Raw genomic sequence first — 18,671 nt, 5'->3', positions numbered from 1 at the left:
CCTCAGCAGTGAACCCCCCACAATCTTCCCGCGCCCATAATCCCCCCTCCGCCCCGATCACCCTGCACCGCCCCAGCCTCCCTTCAAGCAAACCAGCCCCCACATCCTGCCCCTGTTCCTCCCTCAGCCCCCTCCGCCCCCCGTACTATTGTTCCACCCCCAGCACGCCGGGTGGCTCCCCCCGCCCGCACCCACCGGGGCTGGCGGCAGCTTTCCCGGGCCCCGGACGGAATCGCAGCCAGCTGCGCTGGGAGCAGCCTGGGGCCAAAACCCCCCCTGCAGCCCGGGGGGGGGCGGGTCTCTCTCACCTTCCCTCCGACGGGGCCCCCGGGGCAGGGGCGGGCCGGGCTGGGGGCTCTGCCTGGCCTGGGAGGGCTCCTGGGAGCAGCGGGAAGGGCCCTGCTGGAGATTCCCTCTCCCGGCTGCACCAGGGCTCCGGGCTCCAGCACAGCGCCGGGCTCGGGATCTCGCTGGGAGCCGAGTCACGCAGCGGCTGCGACTCACTTCCTGTGCGGGCGGAGCCCAGCGGCTCGCTGCCCCAGAGCCGCCCCGGCTGCCCCTGGGTCTAGGATCAATCCACGTGCTGGAGCCGCCTGCCCCAGCGCTATGTAGGTGCCCTGCCTAGAAGCCTCAGGAGAAATGTGGGGCAGAAAGAAACGTGCAGATCCGGGGATGGGAGACAAGGGGGTTTCTAGGAGGACTCGTTGTTCCAGAGAATCCAGGGGTTGTTCCAGAGAATCCGGAGCCCAGCTCTCGCTGCCCCAGAGCGCCTCCCGGCTGCCCCTGGGTCCTAGCGATCAACTCATCGCTCTGCAGTCTGCCCCAGACCCTGTCTCCTATGACACTAAGAGCCTTCAGTGTGAAGGAAAGGTGCATTGTTTCTGTGAGGGCAACGCTGATCAACCTGACAAACGCACTGCGCCTCAGGCACTGCTTTCATAGTGTTCATCCACCACGGCTCACGGACCATCTTTAATAAAGGCTCATGTCACACTGGTCCTCCGCCTCACTGCAAGAAGCCTGGGCAGATGATTTTAATGACTAACATTTCTATATCAGAAACTGTTTTAAATTCTGAATTAGGAGGGTGACAAACGGGGTTTTGCTAGACCAAGGATATCTGTCATCTCTCTCCCACGTTCACATGCAGATGAAGCATTGTAAGCGAATACAATTGAAGTCCTGTTTGTTATAGCAGTGCTTCTCACCAGGGGTACACGACCACAGACACAGGCAAGCCTTCTGCACATCCTCCTGCAAGCTCGCACAAGGAACAGTGACCTTCTGCAACCCCCTTTCCCCACACAACTCCCTTCAGCACTCCAAATCAAAACCACTTATCAGGCACCTGCCCTGTGTCTGCTTCGCCCACTCTGACCTGACTGCTGTGATAGCTAGCTCCTCAGGAATAGAGAAGCGTTCCTGGCTTCCGCAACTGCGAACACCAAGTCGTCCTCTGCTTCTGGGTCCCTCCTGCACACATCCCCGTCCATGATTTTCTCCTGGCTCAGTCCACTCTTGACTATCCCCTTGAGCTGCCAAAATATACGGAGGTCTCTGCAGTGGGTGGTCTCGCCGAGAATCGTGTCCAGCTCTTTGTAAAACCGCAGCTCGTGGATTGCAGCACGGTGCACTGGAGCGCAGTTTGACCTCCCGCACCTTGTGTAGGAGTTCCCAAGTTCCTTCACTTTGACCCTGCACTGCACTGTTGTCCCATCATGGCCCCTCCGTCATGACGCGTCATATCTGTCCAGAATGGTATTATTATCTCCTCTTTATCTCTTAAAGGGGGGATGTGGGGAGGGGAGGCTGGGAGGAGACTGGCTGGGGCAGGGACAAGGCGGAGGGGGGGAGAGATACAAGGCAGCTCCCCGCCCCATGGGGTAAGGGTGGGGGAGGGGGCTGCCCTGCCCAGCAGCCCGCGGGGATTTGTTCCCCTGGGAATGGTCAAACCCCGGGGGGGATGGGCAGGGTGACCGTGTGTCCCGAGGTGGCAGGACTCGGGCTAAACGACTCCAGGATTCCCGGTGCCAGGGCTCTGCGCATGCCCGAGGCTGAGGGGTAGCGCCCGCCTGTTCCCCAGGGGTGGGGCCGAGGGGGGCCTTAGCCCCCCTTCTGCACGAGGCCCCACCCCTCGGTGGCCTCCCCACCAAAGCCCTCCCCCTCCCCGGCCAGCGAGAGGCGAGATCCTGGTCATAAGAGCCTCCCAGTCTGCAGTGGAGAACCCCAGACTCGTCACCTGCGCTGCGGGGCCGGCAGGTGGGGCGGGGGATGCTCTGGGCACTGGGGTTCCCAGCTTGTCCTGCTCCTGCCCCGCACCTTTCGGTGAGGCCCGGCCCCCGCTCGCTTCACCCCCCCCTCCTTTGTTCACTCTTCCCCACCCATTTTCCCTCCAAGGCCCAGACAGGCGCCAGGAGAAGGCCAGGAGCTGCAACAGTTTGAATGCAGGAGGTGCACACACTTGCCTACCCAGAGACTCCTTTTCCCCCTCCCCCCCCCCGGTAGGGCCCTGAGATCAGGGCCGGCCTTAGCGAAAATGGCACCCTGGGCGAACTTGCATTTTGGTGCTCCTGGCCCCCATGGGCATGGAGCATCGTCACCCCAATGGCCTCCCCGCCCTCCCTCACCCCTGAACCCTGCACTGTGCCCCCTTTGTCCCTAACCCCTGCCCCCTCCTGCATGCTAACCCCTACATTGTGCCCCTTTGACCTCAACTCCTACCCTCCTCCTGTGCCCCTAAGTTCTGCATCCCCCTCCGACACGTGGGGAAACTGAGCTGGCTGCAGGGATGGAGCAGCTGGCATTGCTGCTTGCTCCCCCACTGGACTGCTGCGTCTCTGCCCCATGCACCCCTAGGGGGCCGTGAGGGGAGGAGCGAGTTCGGGGCTCCCTGCACCCAGGTCACATTCCCTGCCTGGGCTGCGTAAGGACAGGGCAGGGCTGACCTCCTAGCACTGTCTCTTTAAGAAAGCACTCAGGGTCGGTCAGGCACCTGAAGGCTTGTTCAGACATAAACAGCTGGACCCAGAGAGGCAGCAGCACACACAGATTCCCCCTGACCCATGTCACCCCAGCTCAGGGCCGGTGGAACCACTAGGCGAACTAGGCAACTGCCTAAGGCACCAAGATTTGGGGGTGCCAAAAAGCAGTGCCCCAATTTTTTTTTTTTTACACTACAGTGGAGTCACATGTTACAGGGGGGTTAGGTTCTAAAGTCACCACATAAGAGGAAAATGGTGTGTAGTGAAAATTACCACAAAGTACAATACACAGAGTATACACTAGAACAGGGGTCCTCAACCTGTGGCACACATGCCAAAAGTGGCACGCAAGCCGATTTTTTTTTAATGGCAGGCTGCAGGTCCCAGCTGCCACTAAGCCTGCTGCCGACCTGGGGTTCTGTTCACTCAGACGCCAGCCGCCAGCCCCGCTCAGCCTGCTGGGGTCCCAGCCAGCTCCGCTCAGCCTCCTGCCAGCCTGGGGGAACGGTCTGGGGTTCCATTCACCCAGGGTTCCGTCCGCCAGCCTGGGGTTCCGTTCGCTCAGGCCAGCAGGAGACTCAGCGGAGCCGGCGGCTGGGAGCCCAGCTGGCAGCGGGCTGAGGTCCCAGCTGCCGACCCCACCCAGCCCGCTGTCGGTCTGCTGTTCCGTCTGCCAGCCCCTTACCAGCCAGAGTCTCGTCCACCAGCCCCGCTCAGCCTCCTGCTGGCCTGGGTGAATGGCAGCAGGCTGAGCGGAGTCGCTGGCTGGGACCCTGCTGGCAGCTGAGTGAACGGAACCCCAAGTCTGCAGCAGGCTCAGCGGTGGCCGAGACTCGCAGCCTGCCATTAAAAAAAAAAAAATCAGCTCGCGTGCCACCTTTGGCGTGTGTGCTGTAGGTTGAGAACCCCTGTTCTAGTGTATACTGTACTTTGTGGTAATTTTCACTATACACAATTTTCCTCTTACGCACTGACCTTAGAACCAAACCCCGGTGTAAGATGTGACTGAACTGTATTCATTTCTGAAAATTTATAATAAGTGATTCTCCGGGATGTGTGTGGACGGTGGAAGTTTTGCCTAGGATGCAAAATATCCTTGCACCGGCCCTGCCGTAGCTTAGTGTAAATTGGGTACATGGGAGCGGGACACCTGAGCATCAGCCTCCCCCCGCCCGGCACAGCAGAGAGGAGGACGCTCCCAGTCCGAGTGGCCGGGGGCTCCGGTGAGGAAGGAGGTGGGGGACGGGGGCAGTGGTGGCTGCACATGGCAGGGGAGGAGGGACACCCTTGCTCCTGAGAAGTCACCTGGCTCAGCTGATCGTCCAGCTGCCCCTTGCAGCTCAGGTCCTTCCCCCCAACTCCCACCCACCCACAAGGCCGACCCTGGTCTCATTCTCCTCCCCTCCCCGCCAGCAGCCTCACTCCCAGCACTTGGAGATGAGGATCTATACCTCAAACTCCTCGGTGCTGGGGATGGGGCGACAGACCATTCGCGCAGGGGCAGGTGCCACAGCTGGAGCCCAGCCACAGGAGGAGCGCAAGCAGAAGAGGGCCAGCAGCAGTGAGAAAAGCACGTGCCATGATCCCTCAACAGCCACCTGCTGAGAAATCTTGAGTGGGGCTAGTTTGTCCCCTGCCCTGACCCGGCCGGCCACTGGGAGCTGCGCCTGCGGGCAGGAGGTGGGGGCAGTGCGCAGAACCCCCTGGCCGTCCCTAAGCCTGGGAGCTGGACATGCTGACTGCTTGCCCGAAGCTGTGTGGTGCGGAGGCTGGCTGGGAGCCTGCCAGCCCTGCTGCGTGGCGCCGCCAACAGGACAGTCTATGGCCCGGTGAGCGGTGCTGACTGGAGCCTCCAGGATCCCTTTTCGACCAGCTGTTCCAGTCCAAAATCAGAGACCTGGTCACCCTGTTCGGCAATCCAGCCCCCTGCCCAGGGCAGGTGGAGGGTCCGGGGCTCCCTGCAGTGGCCTGGCTCCCTGTGCAGGTGTTAGCATGGCCCAGCTTCCAGTCTTGCCAGGGGGCAGGACCTCAGAGGAAAGAGGTGGAGCGGGGGGTGTGGCCTGGGGGATAGGAGGGGTGAGGCTCCTCCATGTGTCTCACTTTTGCCTTTAGAAAAGTTGGTCACCCAGAGATAGGCACGGGCAGGAGTTTTACCCAAAGGGCTGAGAATTTACCAGGCAAATGTCCACCCAGAGTCCCTCCATGCACACACCCAGCTTCCAATTTCATATTTGTGTTTAAAGACAATTTCCTTATTTTCGGGGGGGGAGGGGTCTGACTCCTGGGCTGACAGCGCTGAATAGGGGCTGGTCTGATTTCTGCGCAGGATTCGGTGTCCAACCAGAGTCACTGTGAGCCGCAAGGAGCAGAATTGGGGTTTGGTTCGGGTTCAGTGGCAGTCGGTGTGTTCGGTTCCGGTTCAGTTACTGGGTGATCCCCAGAAGTGGGGAGTGGGGGTTGGGAGTGAGCTTGTGGCTTGCTTCAGTGGGGAACTGAATTTGGGGCATGGGGCCTGCCTCAGGTGGGGCAATGGGGGGAGGAGCTGCCCTAAGGGGTGGGGGCGGGTGAGAGGAGGCCTGTCTAAAGGGAGGAAGAGTTGAGCATCCTTTTTCCTTGGCCTTGAAGAGTTAATGTTAACTTCTGGGACAGGGAGCCCCCACTTCTCTCCCCTCCCTCCCTGCTCCTGTGGGCTGCCCCCTTCTCTTCTCCTACTGGGACAGGCCGTTCCGGTAGTGATCACGTTCCTGGGGGTTGTTTTGGTGTCTTGTATTATAATGAGTGAGGTCAAAGTAGGTTTTATTTCATTTTCTCAAATATTGAGCTGAAAAATTGCTGAAACTTTATGTTACCTGGTAGCCATTTTTTTTCCCAAGTTCAGTTCAGATTCAGGTTCACTGAGTAAGAGGAAAAATGATGGTTTAAGTCTGGTTCCAGTTCAGTTAAGCATATCGGTTCAACCTGGTTCTCTGGTTCTGTTCTGGTGTGAGTCCAGGTGGACAAATGAAATCTGCAGCCACTGAACTGTCCTCATATGGGGGGGCTAGTTATTGCTAAGGCAGAAGAGGCTGGTGTCTTTCTCTGTCTGCTCATGATTAAGGCTGCAAGTTTGTCACAGGAGGTTATGGAAGCTAGAAGCTTAGGGAGGGAGATGTTGCCGCTTCTGAGAAGCCGGGTAGGGAGCCTGCGAGCCCAGCCAATCCCACCCCACAACACCAGCAGAGTCCTCGGCTGCTCCCACCCGAGCACTCACAGCGACCCTTACACCGCTTTCTCCCGAGCTCCTGTGGAGCCCCCGGGCTGCTAACTCCCAGCACTTGTGCCCCGACATCCCACCACGAGCACCCACGGCACTCCCAAGAATTAGTCAAGGGTATAGTACAAGTCATGGACAGATCGTAGACCGTGATATTTTGTTTACAGCCTGTGATCTGTCCATGAGTTTTACTAAAAATATCCGTGAATCTAAGGGAGCCTTCCCCATGATAGGTTGATCCTGCCGCCTGCATTTTGATCTGGGTCCCAGATTGAGCAGCTGCTGCTCCCACAGCAGGGTCTTTGCCAAGGAGAGACCCTCCTTAGCCCTCCTCTGTGTCCAACTGGTGGATGGGGGATGGGACAAACTGACAGCTTTCTCTGGTGGATAGACCCACCCCTGGGGCAACCCCAGGCTCTGACCACACCAGCCCCTGAGCCGGAGCCTGCAGGTGATGGGAGAGACCCGGGGGAAAGGGCTGGGGCCAGGCAGGACACTGCCTCTGCGCAAAGGGCCCCTTTCAGGGACCTGCTGGTGAGTTTGTACTGGAGGGGGAGGGGCTCCCCCGTGCATGTGGGTCCCAGAGCTGCTGCCCCCAGTGACACGGCCAGGCTCACACTGGAGAGCAAACGCCCATGGGAACGGGACAGTCCCCAGTTCTCCCAGGCAGAGGGGGAGGGAAGGAGACAGGAAGGGGAGGGGTGAAACCGAAAGGGGCAGCAGGAGCAAGAACTGGGGAAGGAGGTTCCCAGCTCCCAACCCTGCCTGGATCCATTCCCTGCACCCAGGACTGGCTCCAGGCACCAGCATTCCAAGCAGGTGCTTGGGGCAGCAGTCTGCAAGGGGTGGCAGTCTGTGTGTTTTTGCCCCCAAGCAGCATGCCGAATTGCCGCCGCAGACAACGGGGGCGGTCCATGTGCTGTTCAGGCAGCATGTGCATTTCTTCGGCGGCAGCTTCTGTCTTCTGCTGGAAGACAGAAGGTGCACTGCCGTGGACAGCTGAACATATTAGCTGCCACCGAATTCCCACCGCAGCGGAAACGCGTGTGCTGCCCTGATGGCACACGGACTGCCCCCGCCGTCCGCGGCGGCAATTCGGCACGCTGCTTGGGGTAGCAAAAACAGTAGAGCTGGCCCTGGCTGCATCACCCCTGGGCTGACTCTGCTGGGAACAAGGGAAGGAGCTGACAGAGGTAAAGCCAGATCCTGCCTCTGCCTAGCCCCTTGCACTGCTGGGGGGATGCATTGTCCTCGGGGCCAACAGCAGGGGAAATCCCCCAAAGTGGCTCCTATGATTCTGCTATTTTCTAGCATTTCTCTCAGACACTCTGTCCCTGGGGGTGTTTAAAAGTGTCTCAGAGGGTGTCTCAGTGCTGGTGGGAGGGGCCAGGTCTGTGTTGTGATAAAGTGACAGGGTTTTCCCAGAATGGCAGAGTCCAGAGCGTCTGTCTGCAGGGAGGGAGCCTGGAGGGAATCGGGATGTGAAATAGACTCAAGGCCTTTCTGAAACCTCCCTCATCGCCCCTCTCGTCCTGACAGGCTGAGGAATCACATCCATCTTCCAGGGGACAGGGAAGGGAAATGGCTGTGATGGAGCCAACTCAGGTAGGGGATTTTCAGGAAGCTGTGTGGGGGAGGGGAGGGAGTTGCTGTAGAAGGGGAGGAGCAGGACAAACCTGCTGAGACACATTCAACTTGGAGCCAGATTTTCTGAACAGGCCCATTGGCATATGGGAGAGGAGGGAATATTCCCCCATTTCTCAACCAGGAAACAACCCCCTGGACAGGTCTGGGAAAACTGACCAGACTCCCAGGGCTGGAGCCTGACCCCACTGGCCAGAGGCTGCTGTGAAATACGCAGGGAAGCTGGTGGGATTCCAGTCCCCATCCCTGGCTCAGCGCTCTGCTTCCTGGATTAGCCTGTGGCTGGCAGGCATGTGGGAAATGAGAAGACCCTGCCCTGCTCTGTGTGCTGCGGGACAAGGAGCTGTCACCTTCTCCCACCCCCAGAAGCGTCCTGGCTGTTCTGAGCAGGATGGGGGTGGGATTCTGCTACTCTGGTCTTCCCAGAGTTTCCATTTCTTTATCTTTCCTCCCCTGTGACTACTGGGATTGTACCTGGGGCAGCAGGTGTTGAGTGGGGGACTCTGGTTGTTTCAGATGCAGGTGACCTTCGAGGAGGTGGCTGTGTATTTCACCCAGGGGCAGGGGGCTCTACTGGACCCCGCTCAGAGAGCCCTCTACAGGGACGTCATGCAGGAGAACCATGAGACGGTGACCTCGCTGGGTAAGGGATTTCCGTCCCCTTGGTTATTGGAAGCTGTGGGGTCTATGTATCTGACTCTGGTTAGGTTCTTCCCTGGTCAGAGAGACTGGAGGAGGTAGGTCAGATAGTCCACAGCTCCAGTGTGCATAGGCCCCAACTCTGTGGGTGCTCCCGGGCTGGAGCACCCATGGGGAAAAATTAGTGGGTGCTCTGCACCCTACAGCAGCCAAGCTTCCCTGCCCTGCCTCCTCCTCTCCCCCGAGCGTGCTGCATCCCCGCTCCTTCACCTATTTCACAGCGTTTCCCACCCGGCCAGCGCCAAACAGCTGTTTGCATGCTCGGGGGAGGGAGGAGCGGGGAGAGGGAACAAGGTGCGCTCAGGGCAGGAGGTGGGGAAGAGGCAGGACTGGGTTGGGGTTTTGGGGAAGGAGTTGGAATAGGGGCAGGGAGAGGGGAATTGGGGCAGGGACTTTGGGGAAAGGGTTGAAATAGGGGCTGGGAAGTGGCGGGGCCTCATGGAAGTGGGGGCGGAGGCAGAGGTGAGGTCAAACACCCCCGGAAACAAGGGCAAGTTGGTGCCTGTGCCAGTGTGAGAGAGACTTGCATCTCCAAGGGAACAGGAGAGTCAGAAACCGAATGGACAGGCTAATTCATCCCCATCTCTCCAGCTGTCCAGGAGCCAGAAGCAGGGTATTGTCCTGCATGTATTATTTCTCCTTCACACACCATTCACCTTACTCCATCCTTGGGGAGGGCTCTAGGTTCTGCAGGCTTGGAAATAGGCAGGAGTTTAACACCTGAGCTGTGTGTGTGTCAGCAAGTCCCACAGAGCATCTACCCTGAGACCTCCTAGTGAGGGGGTGAAAAGACCCCCAGGTCCGTGCTGCTCCCAAGGAGTCTGAGTTACCACAGTCCCATGTAGGGTCAGGTTAATCTCAGGGAATGTTCCTTGTGAAAAATACTCTTCCACGATTCCATGCACCCTGATCTTGCCTGATTTCACCCCTTGGGCAGGATTTCCTGTTCCTAAACCTCACCTGATCGCCCAGCTGGAACGAGGGGAAGAGCCGTGGGTCCCAGATCTCCAGGCCTCTGAGGAAAGTGGGAGCCCAAGAGGCACCTGCACAGGTGAGGAGTCAGGGAAACTGAGACAGAACCATCTGTCAAGTGAAGGAAAAAGTTGGGACTCCCAAAACATGCCATGAGCAAGAGCCCCCAGTTCTGCCCCGTCTAAGCCAGGTCAGGACTGCAGTCAGCAGGTGTTATATCATAACAGCTTCCCACTCATCCTGTTAACTGTCAGGAATTTTGTCGCCAAATTTACTTCCCTGGGAGTGTTTGGGTGGGACGTAGAGGCAGAATCCAACTTCTCCATCTCCCCAACAGTCACTGTGTTGTGCTTTCCCTCTTTGCTATTCCCCTTTCTGTCCTTTCTCCCCAGTACAGAAAGTGACTCCTGTCTGGATTCTCTCTCTCCCAGTAGGTGATAGAACAGTGAGAGAGAACAAGGAGGAAAATCAGCAGGAGGAAGGTGCTGAGCAAGTGGAGCCGCAGGAGACATTTTTGAGAAAAGCTGAAGGGAATTTTTCCCAGGGACTAGAACAGGGAAATGCCTGGGGAGATAGACACGGATCAGAGAAGCAGCTGGGAAGCTATCACGAGAAGAAACTGGATAAATCCACTGAATCTGGCATAGGATGGAAGGATCCCAAGGAAACCACAGTCCAGCAGACAAGTCACAATGAAGAGAAACCCTACAAATGCCTTGACTATGGGAAAAGATTTAATGCAAGGTCACAGCTTATGTCACATAACAGAATCTATGCAGGAGAGAACCCCTATAAATGCTTGGACTGTGGGAAAAGCTTCAGTAGGAAGCTATGTCTTATTGTACACCAGAGACTGCATGCAGGAGAGAATCCCTATAAATGCTTAGAGTGTGGGAAAAGTTTTAGGCAGTGGTCACAGCTTATGTTACATCACAGAACCCACACAGGAGAGAAGTCCTATAAATGCTTGGACTGTGGGAAAAGCTTCAGTAGGAAGCTATGCCTTATTGTACACCAGAGAGTACACACAGGAGAGAGACCCTTTAAATGCCCTGAGTGTGGGAAAACTTTCATTAAGCGCTCAGACCTTATTAAGCATCAGAGAATCCACACAAGCAACAAACCCTATTCATGCCTCGACTGTGGGAAAAGTTTCACTAACAGAATAAAACTTACTAGTCATCACAGAATCCACACAGGAGAGAGACCCCATAAATGCTTTGACTGTGGCAAAAGCTTCATACAGAAGTCAAGGCTTATTGTACACCAGAGAGTGCACACAGGAGAGAGACCCTATATATGCTGTGAGTGTGGGAAAAGTTTTATTCGGAGCTCAGAGCTTATTAAACATCAGATCACCCACACAGGAGAGAGACCCTTTAAATGCCGTAAGTGTGGGAAAGGTTTTAATCGTAACTCAGCACTTATTACACATCAGCGAACCCACACAGGAGAGAGACCTTATGGATGCCTTGAGTGTGGGAAAAGTTTTATTGAGAACTCAGCGCTTACTAGACATAGGAGAATCCACACAGGAGAAAGACCCTATAAATGCCATGAGTGTGGGAAAAGTTTCAGTGTGAAATCAACCCTTAATACACATCAGAAAACCCACACAGGAGAGAGACCCCATAAATGCTTTGACTGTGGGAAGAGCTTCATTCAGAAGTCAAAGCTTAGTGAACACCAGAGAGAACATACAGGAGAGAGACCATATAAATGCCTTGACTGTGGGAAAACTTTCATTAAGCGCTCGGACCTTATTAAGCATCAGAGTATTCACACACCAAGTGACAAATCCTATGAATGCCTCGACTGTGGGAAAAGTTTCACTGACATGATAAAACTTACACGTCATCAGAGAATTCATACGGGAGAGAGCCCCCATAAATGCTTTGACTGTGGGAAAAGCTTCATACACAAGTCCAGGCTTATTGTGCACCAGAGAGTGCACACAGGAGAGAAACCCTTTAAATGCCATGAGTGTGGGAAAGGTTTTAGTCAGCGTGCAACACTTATTACACATCAGCGAACCCACACAGGAGAGAGACCCTATGGATGCCTTGAGTGTGGGAAAAGTTTTATCGCAAGTTCAGCCCTTGCTAACCATAGCAGAATCCACACGGGAGAAAGACCTTATAAATGCCACGAGTGTGGGAAAACTTTCAGATACCGCTCAAACCTTACTAAACATGGGAGAATCCACATTGGAGAGACGCAGTATAAATGCCTTGAGTGTGGGAAACGTTTTGTTGACAGAACAAAACTTACTGTTCATCAGAGAATCCACACAGGAGAGAGACCCCATAAATGCTTAGACTGCGGGAAAAGCTTCATTCAGAGGTCAAAACTTATTCTACACCAGAGGGTGCACACAGGAGAGAGACCGTATAAATGCTTGGAGTGTGGGAAAAGCTTCATTGAGAAGTCACAACTTATTCTACACCAGAGAGTTCACACCGGAGAGAGACCTTTTCAATGCTGTAAATGTGGGAAAAGTTTTATTCGGAGCACAGCGCTTATTACACATCAGAGTACCCACACAGGGGAGAGACCCTATAAATGCCTTGAATGTGGCAAAAGTTTTAGTCAGAGCTCAAATCTTATTGCACATAAGAGAACCCACACTGGAGACAGACCCTATAAATGCTTGGACTGTGGGAAAACTTTCAGTCAGCGCCCACATCTTACTAAACATGGGAGAATCCACACAGGAGAGAGACCTGATAAATGCCTTGAGTGTGGGAAAAGCTTCAGTAAGAGCTCAGCGCTGACCAAACATCAGAGAATGCACAAGAATGAGAGACCCTAGGAATAGCTTGACTGAAAAGATTCAAGTTGACTTCACACATCGGTGATCCACACAACAGAGACTTGAATGTGGGGGAAACTTCATTTGGTGCTCCCGGAGTATCAGGTATCTGCAAATCCCCAACGGAAAGAAACCTCTGAGATGTTCTCAGTGTGGAAAATGCTCCAAGTGGCACTAATGCCATGTTGGACATTAGAGACTCCTCCACACAGCAGGGAAAGCTGCAAAGAATCCTGTGGCACCTTATAGACTAACAAACGTTTTGGAGCATGAGCTTTCGTGCATCTGACGAAATGGGTATTCACCCACGAAAGCTCATGCTCCAAAACGTCTGTTAGTCTATAAGGTGCCACAGGATTCTTTGCTGCTTTTACAGATCAAGATTAACACGGCTACCCTTCTGATACTTCACAGCAGGGAAATTCTCTCAGGGCCCTGACTGGGACCGACAATGGTGACAAACCCATTTCCTCATTCCCACACACATCAGGGGCATTTGGCTCCCAAGGATCCAGCTGCTCATCGCTGGGGTGAGGATCCACCTTCACGCTAAACACCTGTCCCCATCCCCCATCTTCTACCATCCCCTGGGAAGGGCTCCCCCACTGACCTGGAGCTGTTCCCTGCAGGGGGAGTGTCCCTGGGGGCTGGTAGCTCCTCCCCTCCCCACATCCCCGAGGGCGCTGGGCTCTGGGGGATCAACTGTTAAGGAACCAAGCCGATGGATTCTGGGGAGGACACTGGGGATTGAATGATTGGAGCTGGGAAGCAGGGGGAGCTGAGTGCTGGGGCTATCGAGTGTTTGGGGATGATTAGATAAAAGGCGAGGGAGAGCGCAGGGGTAGAGAGGTGCTGCCTCATCACTCACCCCCTCTGCGCCTTCTCCCTGCCCCCTTTGCATTCATCAGACAGCACCATTAGCAGAGACTTTTGTTGGCAGCACCATTAGCAGAGACCACAGGGCCTTTTGTTGGCAGTCTGGATTTCCCGGCTCTGCTACAGCAGCATCAGCCTGTGAGAGGGAAGCAGCGTTGTCTAGTGGATAGAGGACTGGCCTGGGATTCAGGAGATGTGAGCTCTGTTCCCAGCTCTGCCAGCAGCTTGCGGGGTGGCTGGAGACAAATGTGTGCCTTCCAGAGAGGGAATAAATGGGGAGTGATGATATCAGCCTCCGAGCATCTGTCTAGGGCAGGAGAAGTGGTTGGGATTAGCTAGTGCGTCTCCTTTGTTCCTCCACCCCTTTTTCTAGTCTAGACTGACCCAGAGCAGTTTATTCCAGTCCCCCGTTAGCAAAGTCATTGTTAGAGTCACTAAGTCCCCCCTTCGCAGTGAGATTGTCTCATTCCCAGACATCCTCACATTGCTCCAGGTTCTGCTGAAAAGCATTTCATTTTCTCTGCTGTTTCTCCCTTATCCACCAGCATTCAATAGAGTCTAAAAGAGCTGGAGCAGGGATAGTAATATAATGTGGTGTTTTAACTTCTGTGTTATTTGAGAGGGATGGGGTGATTCCGGGGGATTCCCTCCCACCCCCATCAACCTCATACATCTTCCCTCACAGAGCAGCCTCTGCCCAGACGGTGGAGAGTTTATCGTTTTTCCTTTCTACCCCTCCACCTTCATGTGTGTCATTTACCACAGTGTCCTTTCTCACCATGCTTAGGAATCAGGCTTTGATTTCTTTGATCCTCAATCAGGCCCCTAGGGCTGGAGAAGAAAATGTCACATTCCTGAAGGGGAAATTCAAATGAACCCCAAAGCACAGTTTGAGCTTCAGTCCTAGCCTCCATCTATTGGTAAAATGGCATCTGGAGTTTTTCCAGGCAAATCCAGATCATTTGTAGACAGGAAGTTTTTGGCTGTTTGTCTTTTTTTCCTCTTTCTTTTATGACTAGGATGCTAAAACTTTTGTCAATAACCAGCCAAATAATGTGGCAGTGCTGAGGAAAGGAGCTTTAGCCTGTTCAGCAGGAAACGGGCAAATTTGTTCCCAAGATTTGAGTTTTAAAATTCTCTGGGATTTCACTTCATGAACGGGAAAGTGATTTGTAGCCCACCCTGGAGTGTAGATTTTTTTCTTTTTGATGAAGGTTATTTTGTCATGTATTTTGATAAAAAATAAGTTTTAAAGGACCTTGTTCAGATTTCTTGGTGACTTCAAAAGAGAAATGATAATTTGCCACAATAGTCCTTACTGATTTTCTTTTCACATCAGATTTGCTTCTTCTTTGATCAATGAAAGTAACCACGGTCTGTCAGCAAAACACTGAGGGGGATAGCTGGATACGCACTCCAGGAGTCAGGGACTGAAATGGGGAAGGAAGTGACTGCCTGATCCCTGCAAAGATGTGAGATAGAGTCAGGAGGGGGAGAGGGTGGCCGGGTGGGCAGGGTCTTGAAAAGGCACTGTTTGCTCTTGCAAGCCAGAGAGCTGAGTCTGAGAAGTGTGAACTCAGTGCACAAGTCCCAGAGAGAGACGAAATGTCCTACAAGTGCTGGGCGAAGTCGTCCTTGAACTCCGAAGGTCTGCCAATGATGCCCCAAGAGGACTGATGAGGAGAGGGGTGGGCGACTCCCCATTGCTGAGAGGAGGAGGAGGAGGCTGGGCAAATGCCTCTCTCATGGATTGTTAGCTCTTTTCTACCAGCTTTAACTTGTTCTTCTTTCCCTGGGGCACCTGTGTGGCTGGAGCAGCAGTGTGCTGGGCTGGGGCTAGAGTGACCAGATATCCCAATTTTATAGGGAGAGTCTTGATTTTGGGGTCTTTTTCTTATACTGGCTCCTATTCCCCCCACCCACTGTCCCGATTTTTCACACTTGCTGCCTGGTCGCCCTAGCTGGGGCTGAAATGCACCGTGCCGACCTGGGATTGGAGAGAGAGGACAGAATTTAGCTTCTATTTCTTGCTTTGAAATAATAAAGTAGAATTTAATTTCTCAAACTCCCGGTGTCCCTTGTCTTGAATAATGGGGGGAGGGAGAATGGTCTTTAATGGAGTCACTCAGATGCTGTCTGGCTGTCACCCATTGATGCAGCTGGGGAAAAGGCTGGTATCGTTCTGGGGTGTATTAATGTATGTAAGTTGCCGGAGTTTATCTTACTGCTTTGCTGGATGCTGGGGAGGCCTCAGCTGGAGTCCTATGTCCAGTTCTGGGCACCACACACTTTAGGAAAGATGAGGACAAATTGGATTGAGTCCCAAGAAGCGTAACAGAAAATGATCAAAGATTTAGAAAACCCGACCTGTGGAGGGAGGGTAAAAGAAGTGGGTCTCAGTCGTGAGAAAAGCAGACTGGGGATGGTCTGCAGCCATGCTAAGGGCTGTTATACAGAGACTGGGGAGCAGTTATGCTCCATGGCCACTGAAGGGAGGACCCTAAAAGTGTTAAGATGCAGTGCAGGAGATTTAGAGCAGAGATTAGAAAAACTTTCTATCCAGGAGGATATTTAAGCTCTGGAGTTTGGCGCTGGGTTTTCTTTTTTGTTTTTTTTTAAGCCCCTTGGAGCTGTTACTTCACCATCCCTGAGCTCCACACACTGCAGGTTCCAGCTGTGACATTTTCTCAGGGTGCCCTGGACTGTGAATCTCCTTGTTACCCCCCAGCCTCAGCATGAGGGGGACGTGTTGCTGCTGAGCTGGGTGTCAGTTCCCTGTCCCTTGCAGCCTTTAGCTCCCCACATAAACTCCCCAGGGCTCTGCCAGTCCTTACGTTGCCTTGCAGGTTAACACTAGGCACAGCTTCTTCCTTGAACTCCTCTGAAGTGTCCTTGGGATGAGGTGCACCAGCCCCACACTGAGTAACAAGGCCTTAAAGGATTGTTTTGGACTTAGCCAGCTCTTCCCCGCCACACCTGCAGCAAATTCTCCATCTGCTGGAGGAATTAAAAGGCAGCAAATTAGCTGAGCTGGGAGCAGTGCTGCAGATGAGCAGACCTGCAGTCCACATCTCCAGTAGAGCAGAGCACCGTGAAACCTAAAGGCTCTGATACAGCTGCCTAAAGGGGCCCTCCATGAGAAAAGGGAGGACTCTCCGCATAGGCAAGCAGAGAGGGAAGTATTCTGTGGCCCTGGACAGTGGTAACTTCCTCTTGCTTCCTTGGCATTTGGATTTTCCTGTCAGGCGAAGGCCTTGGACTGAGGTGACCCCAGGGTGGGAGACGAGAGGAAGAGGCCCAGGAAGGACAGACTTAAGTAGTGTTGGTTGCCAGGTTACTGGTAGCTAAAAGGGCCCTGAGTCAGAGCCCGGTAGAGAGGGAGGGTCTGGGATCCCCTCCCCAAGACCTCCTTGGCAGCCCAGGGTTGTGGCTATGATCACTAGGCCCACACTTCCCAACAGACCCTGAGTTCAAACCATTATTGTTCTTCTGTAGTGTCCTCTTCCCATGTAAACTGTCCCCAGAGGGACAATACCAGCTTGTTTGATTCAATTGAGGATCAGTGTCAACATAACCTCACAGCACTGAGATGTCTTTTTAGTGAAAACACACAGGAGTTTATCAACAAAGACTAAGATTTAACCGTGTGACTTTATTTGATAAAATGTGACTATGTAGATCGTTGTTGCTGCTACTGTTACATAATTGCAACAGATCTTGTAGAAAGTGTGTCAAGGAAGGTTTCAATAGAATGCAGGCAGGGACAGTGAGTTGTATGGGCCCGTTGTGCCCGTGCTCCAGGAATATTCAGAGCACAGGGGCCCGGCTCCATCAATGTTGGAGAGACCTGGCCCCACCTGCCACCCCGCGCACCTCCCCCAGAGCGTCTCCCAGACCCTCTTGTTGCCCCCGGCCACTTAAAATCTCCTGGCAGCGCAGTGGAGCTAAAGTGGCTTCCTGCTCGGCCTCACGCCACGCAGCTCATTGCTCCTGGAAGTAGCCAGTATGTCTCTGTGGCCCCTGGGGGAGGGGGTGTCTCCATGCGCTGCCCCAGCCTCAAGCACCAACTCTGCCACTAGAGCTGCAGCCAATGGGAACTGCAGGCAGCAGTGCATGGAGACCTCTGCCCCCCCGCCCCCCCGCCTAGGAGCCACTCCCAGAGGGGTGTGCGGGTCGCTTTCAGGAGCCACTCAAAGTAAGCACTGCACCTCACACCCCCTTCCGCACCCCAACCCCCTGCCCCAGCCCAGAGCCCGCACCCTGCATCCAAACTCCCGCCCAGAGCCCGCACCCCTCCTGCACCCAAACTCCCTCCCAAAGCCTTAGGCAGGTGTGGCGGGGGGAGGGTGGGACTTGGACCCATTCTGGGCGCCACCAAAAATTATACAAACCTGCTGCCCCTGCAAGAGAAGCAAGTCTTGGCCCAGCTGGGAAAAGAAACAAAAACAAGAGCCAAGCAAGTTGAAGAAAGAGCCAGAGAAGCTGACAGGATGTGTATGAGCAGAGGGTTCACCAGATGCAACAAAAAACTGCCAGTCTTAAGCTCCAAATCAAAAAATCAATGGAAGAACAGATGAAACTATCATCCTGGAAGTCCAGTTTATACCAATGTTGCTATGCTGTTTGATCATGACAAATGTGTTTACTCAGGGTGATGTCATAACCCAGTCCCAAAGCGAGTATGAATGTGACTTTTCTGTCTTATATGTAACTAGTAGAGAGATATGTGGATACCCGAGTGCTCAGTCATTGCATGGGGTTCTCCACATTTCAGACCCCCCTGCACTTACTCAAGGAGTTGGGGGCACCCTTATCACTCACCTCTCAGGTATTCTTTGAGTAGGTCCTGCAAGATGGTGCTCCCTGCCCATCTCACCCCAGGTCCTGTGGACCTTTTCATCACGTCCCTGTCCTGTGAGCTCCCTCTCCTCCATAACCCGATCCGGCTGCACGTCCTGCAGCTGGTTTGCTTCCGAACAACACTGAGGGAACAACTTTACAATCTCGTGCTCCACACATTTCATTTCCTCATGCTTGTGTCCTGCCTGGATACCAGGTGGCGGGACTTTCTACCACCTGTAGAGGGTGAGGAACCCTGGTGGGCCAGCCTATATTCCAGCCTGGTCCCACGGCCTGCCGTGAATATCAATTGGAGGCTCCTTCATGGAGCCGTGAGCACGGGTGTGTACCTGATATGGTTCACCCCCAATCCCAACACCTGTCCCCATGGTGGCATGAAGGAGAACCTGGTGCACGCCTATCTAGAATGTGCCAGGTTCCAGCCCCTATTTTGGCTCCTCCAGAATCTCCTCTTGAGGTTCTGGCTGCACTTTATCCCACACCTTTTTATATATTCACACCCTGTCCGTAGCCGCATGAAGTCTGGAGACCTCATCAATGTCCTCCTGGCACTGGCCAAAGTGGCCATTTAGAA

At 54.2% G+C, this 18,671-nt stretch overlaps 2 protein-coding genes across 5 annotated transcripts in view; one reads left to right on the top strand and one right to left on the bottom strand.

Annotated features, from left to right (window-relative positions):
* LOC116825022 (uncharacterized) overlaps positions 1-15,302 on the top strand; it is a 55,724-nt gene extending 40,422 nt beyond the window's left edge. Inside the window, exons 1-4 of one of the 2 annotated variants that reach the window (XM_032780692.2) lie at positions 7,653-7,839; positions 8,395-8,521; positions 9,515-9,628; positions 9,984-15,302. In XM_032780692.2, coding sequence (XP_032636583.2) covers positions 7,816-7,839; positions 8,395-8,521; positions 9,515-9,628; positions 9,984-12,361 — 2,643 coding nt within the window. In that variant the 5' untranslated portion in view covers positions 7,653-7,815 and the 3' untranslated portion in view covers positions 12,362-15,302. Of the gene's footprint in view, positions 1-7,652; positions 7,840-8,394; positions 8,522-9,514; positions 9,629-9,983 lie in introns of those variants that run through there. The other variant, XM_075071574.1, reaches the window with a different exon arrangement.
* LOC116827228 (uncharacterized) overlaps positions 1-18,671 on the bottom strand; it is a 423,640-nt gene that overhangs the window by 307,593 nt on the left and 97,376 nt on the right. The window lies entirely within an intron of this gene.

The sequence above is a fragment of the Chelonoidis abingdonii genome, chromosome 12, assembly GCF_003597395.2.
Source record: "Chelonoidis abingdonii isolate Lonesome George chromosome 12, CheloAbing_2.0, whole genome shotgun sequence".
Classification (NCBI taxonomy): Eukaryota; Metazoa; Chordata; order Testudines; family Testudinidae; genus Chelonoidis; species Chelonoidis abingdonii.
The sequence above is the reverse complement of the archived record's forward strand: the minus strand, read 5'-3'. Positions and strand labels throughout refer to the sequence as shown.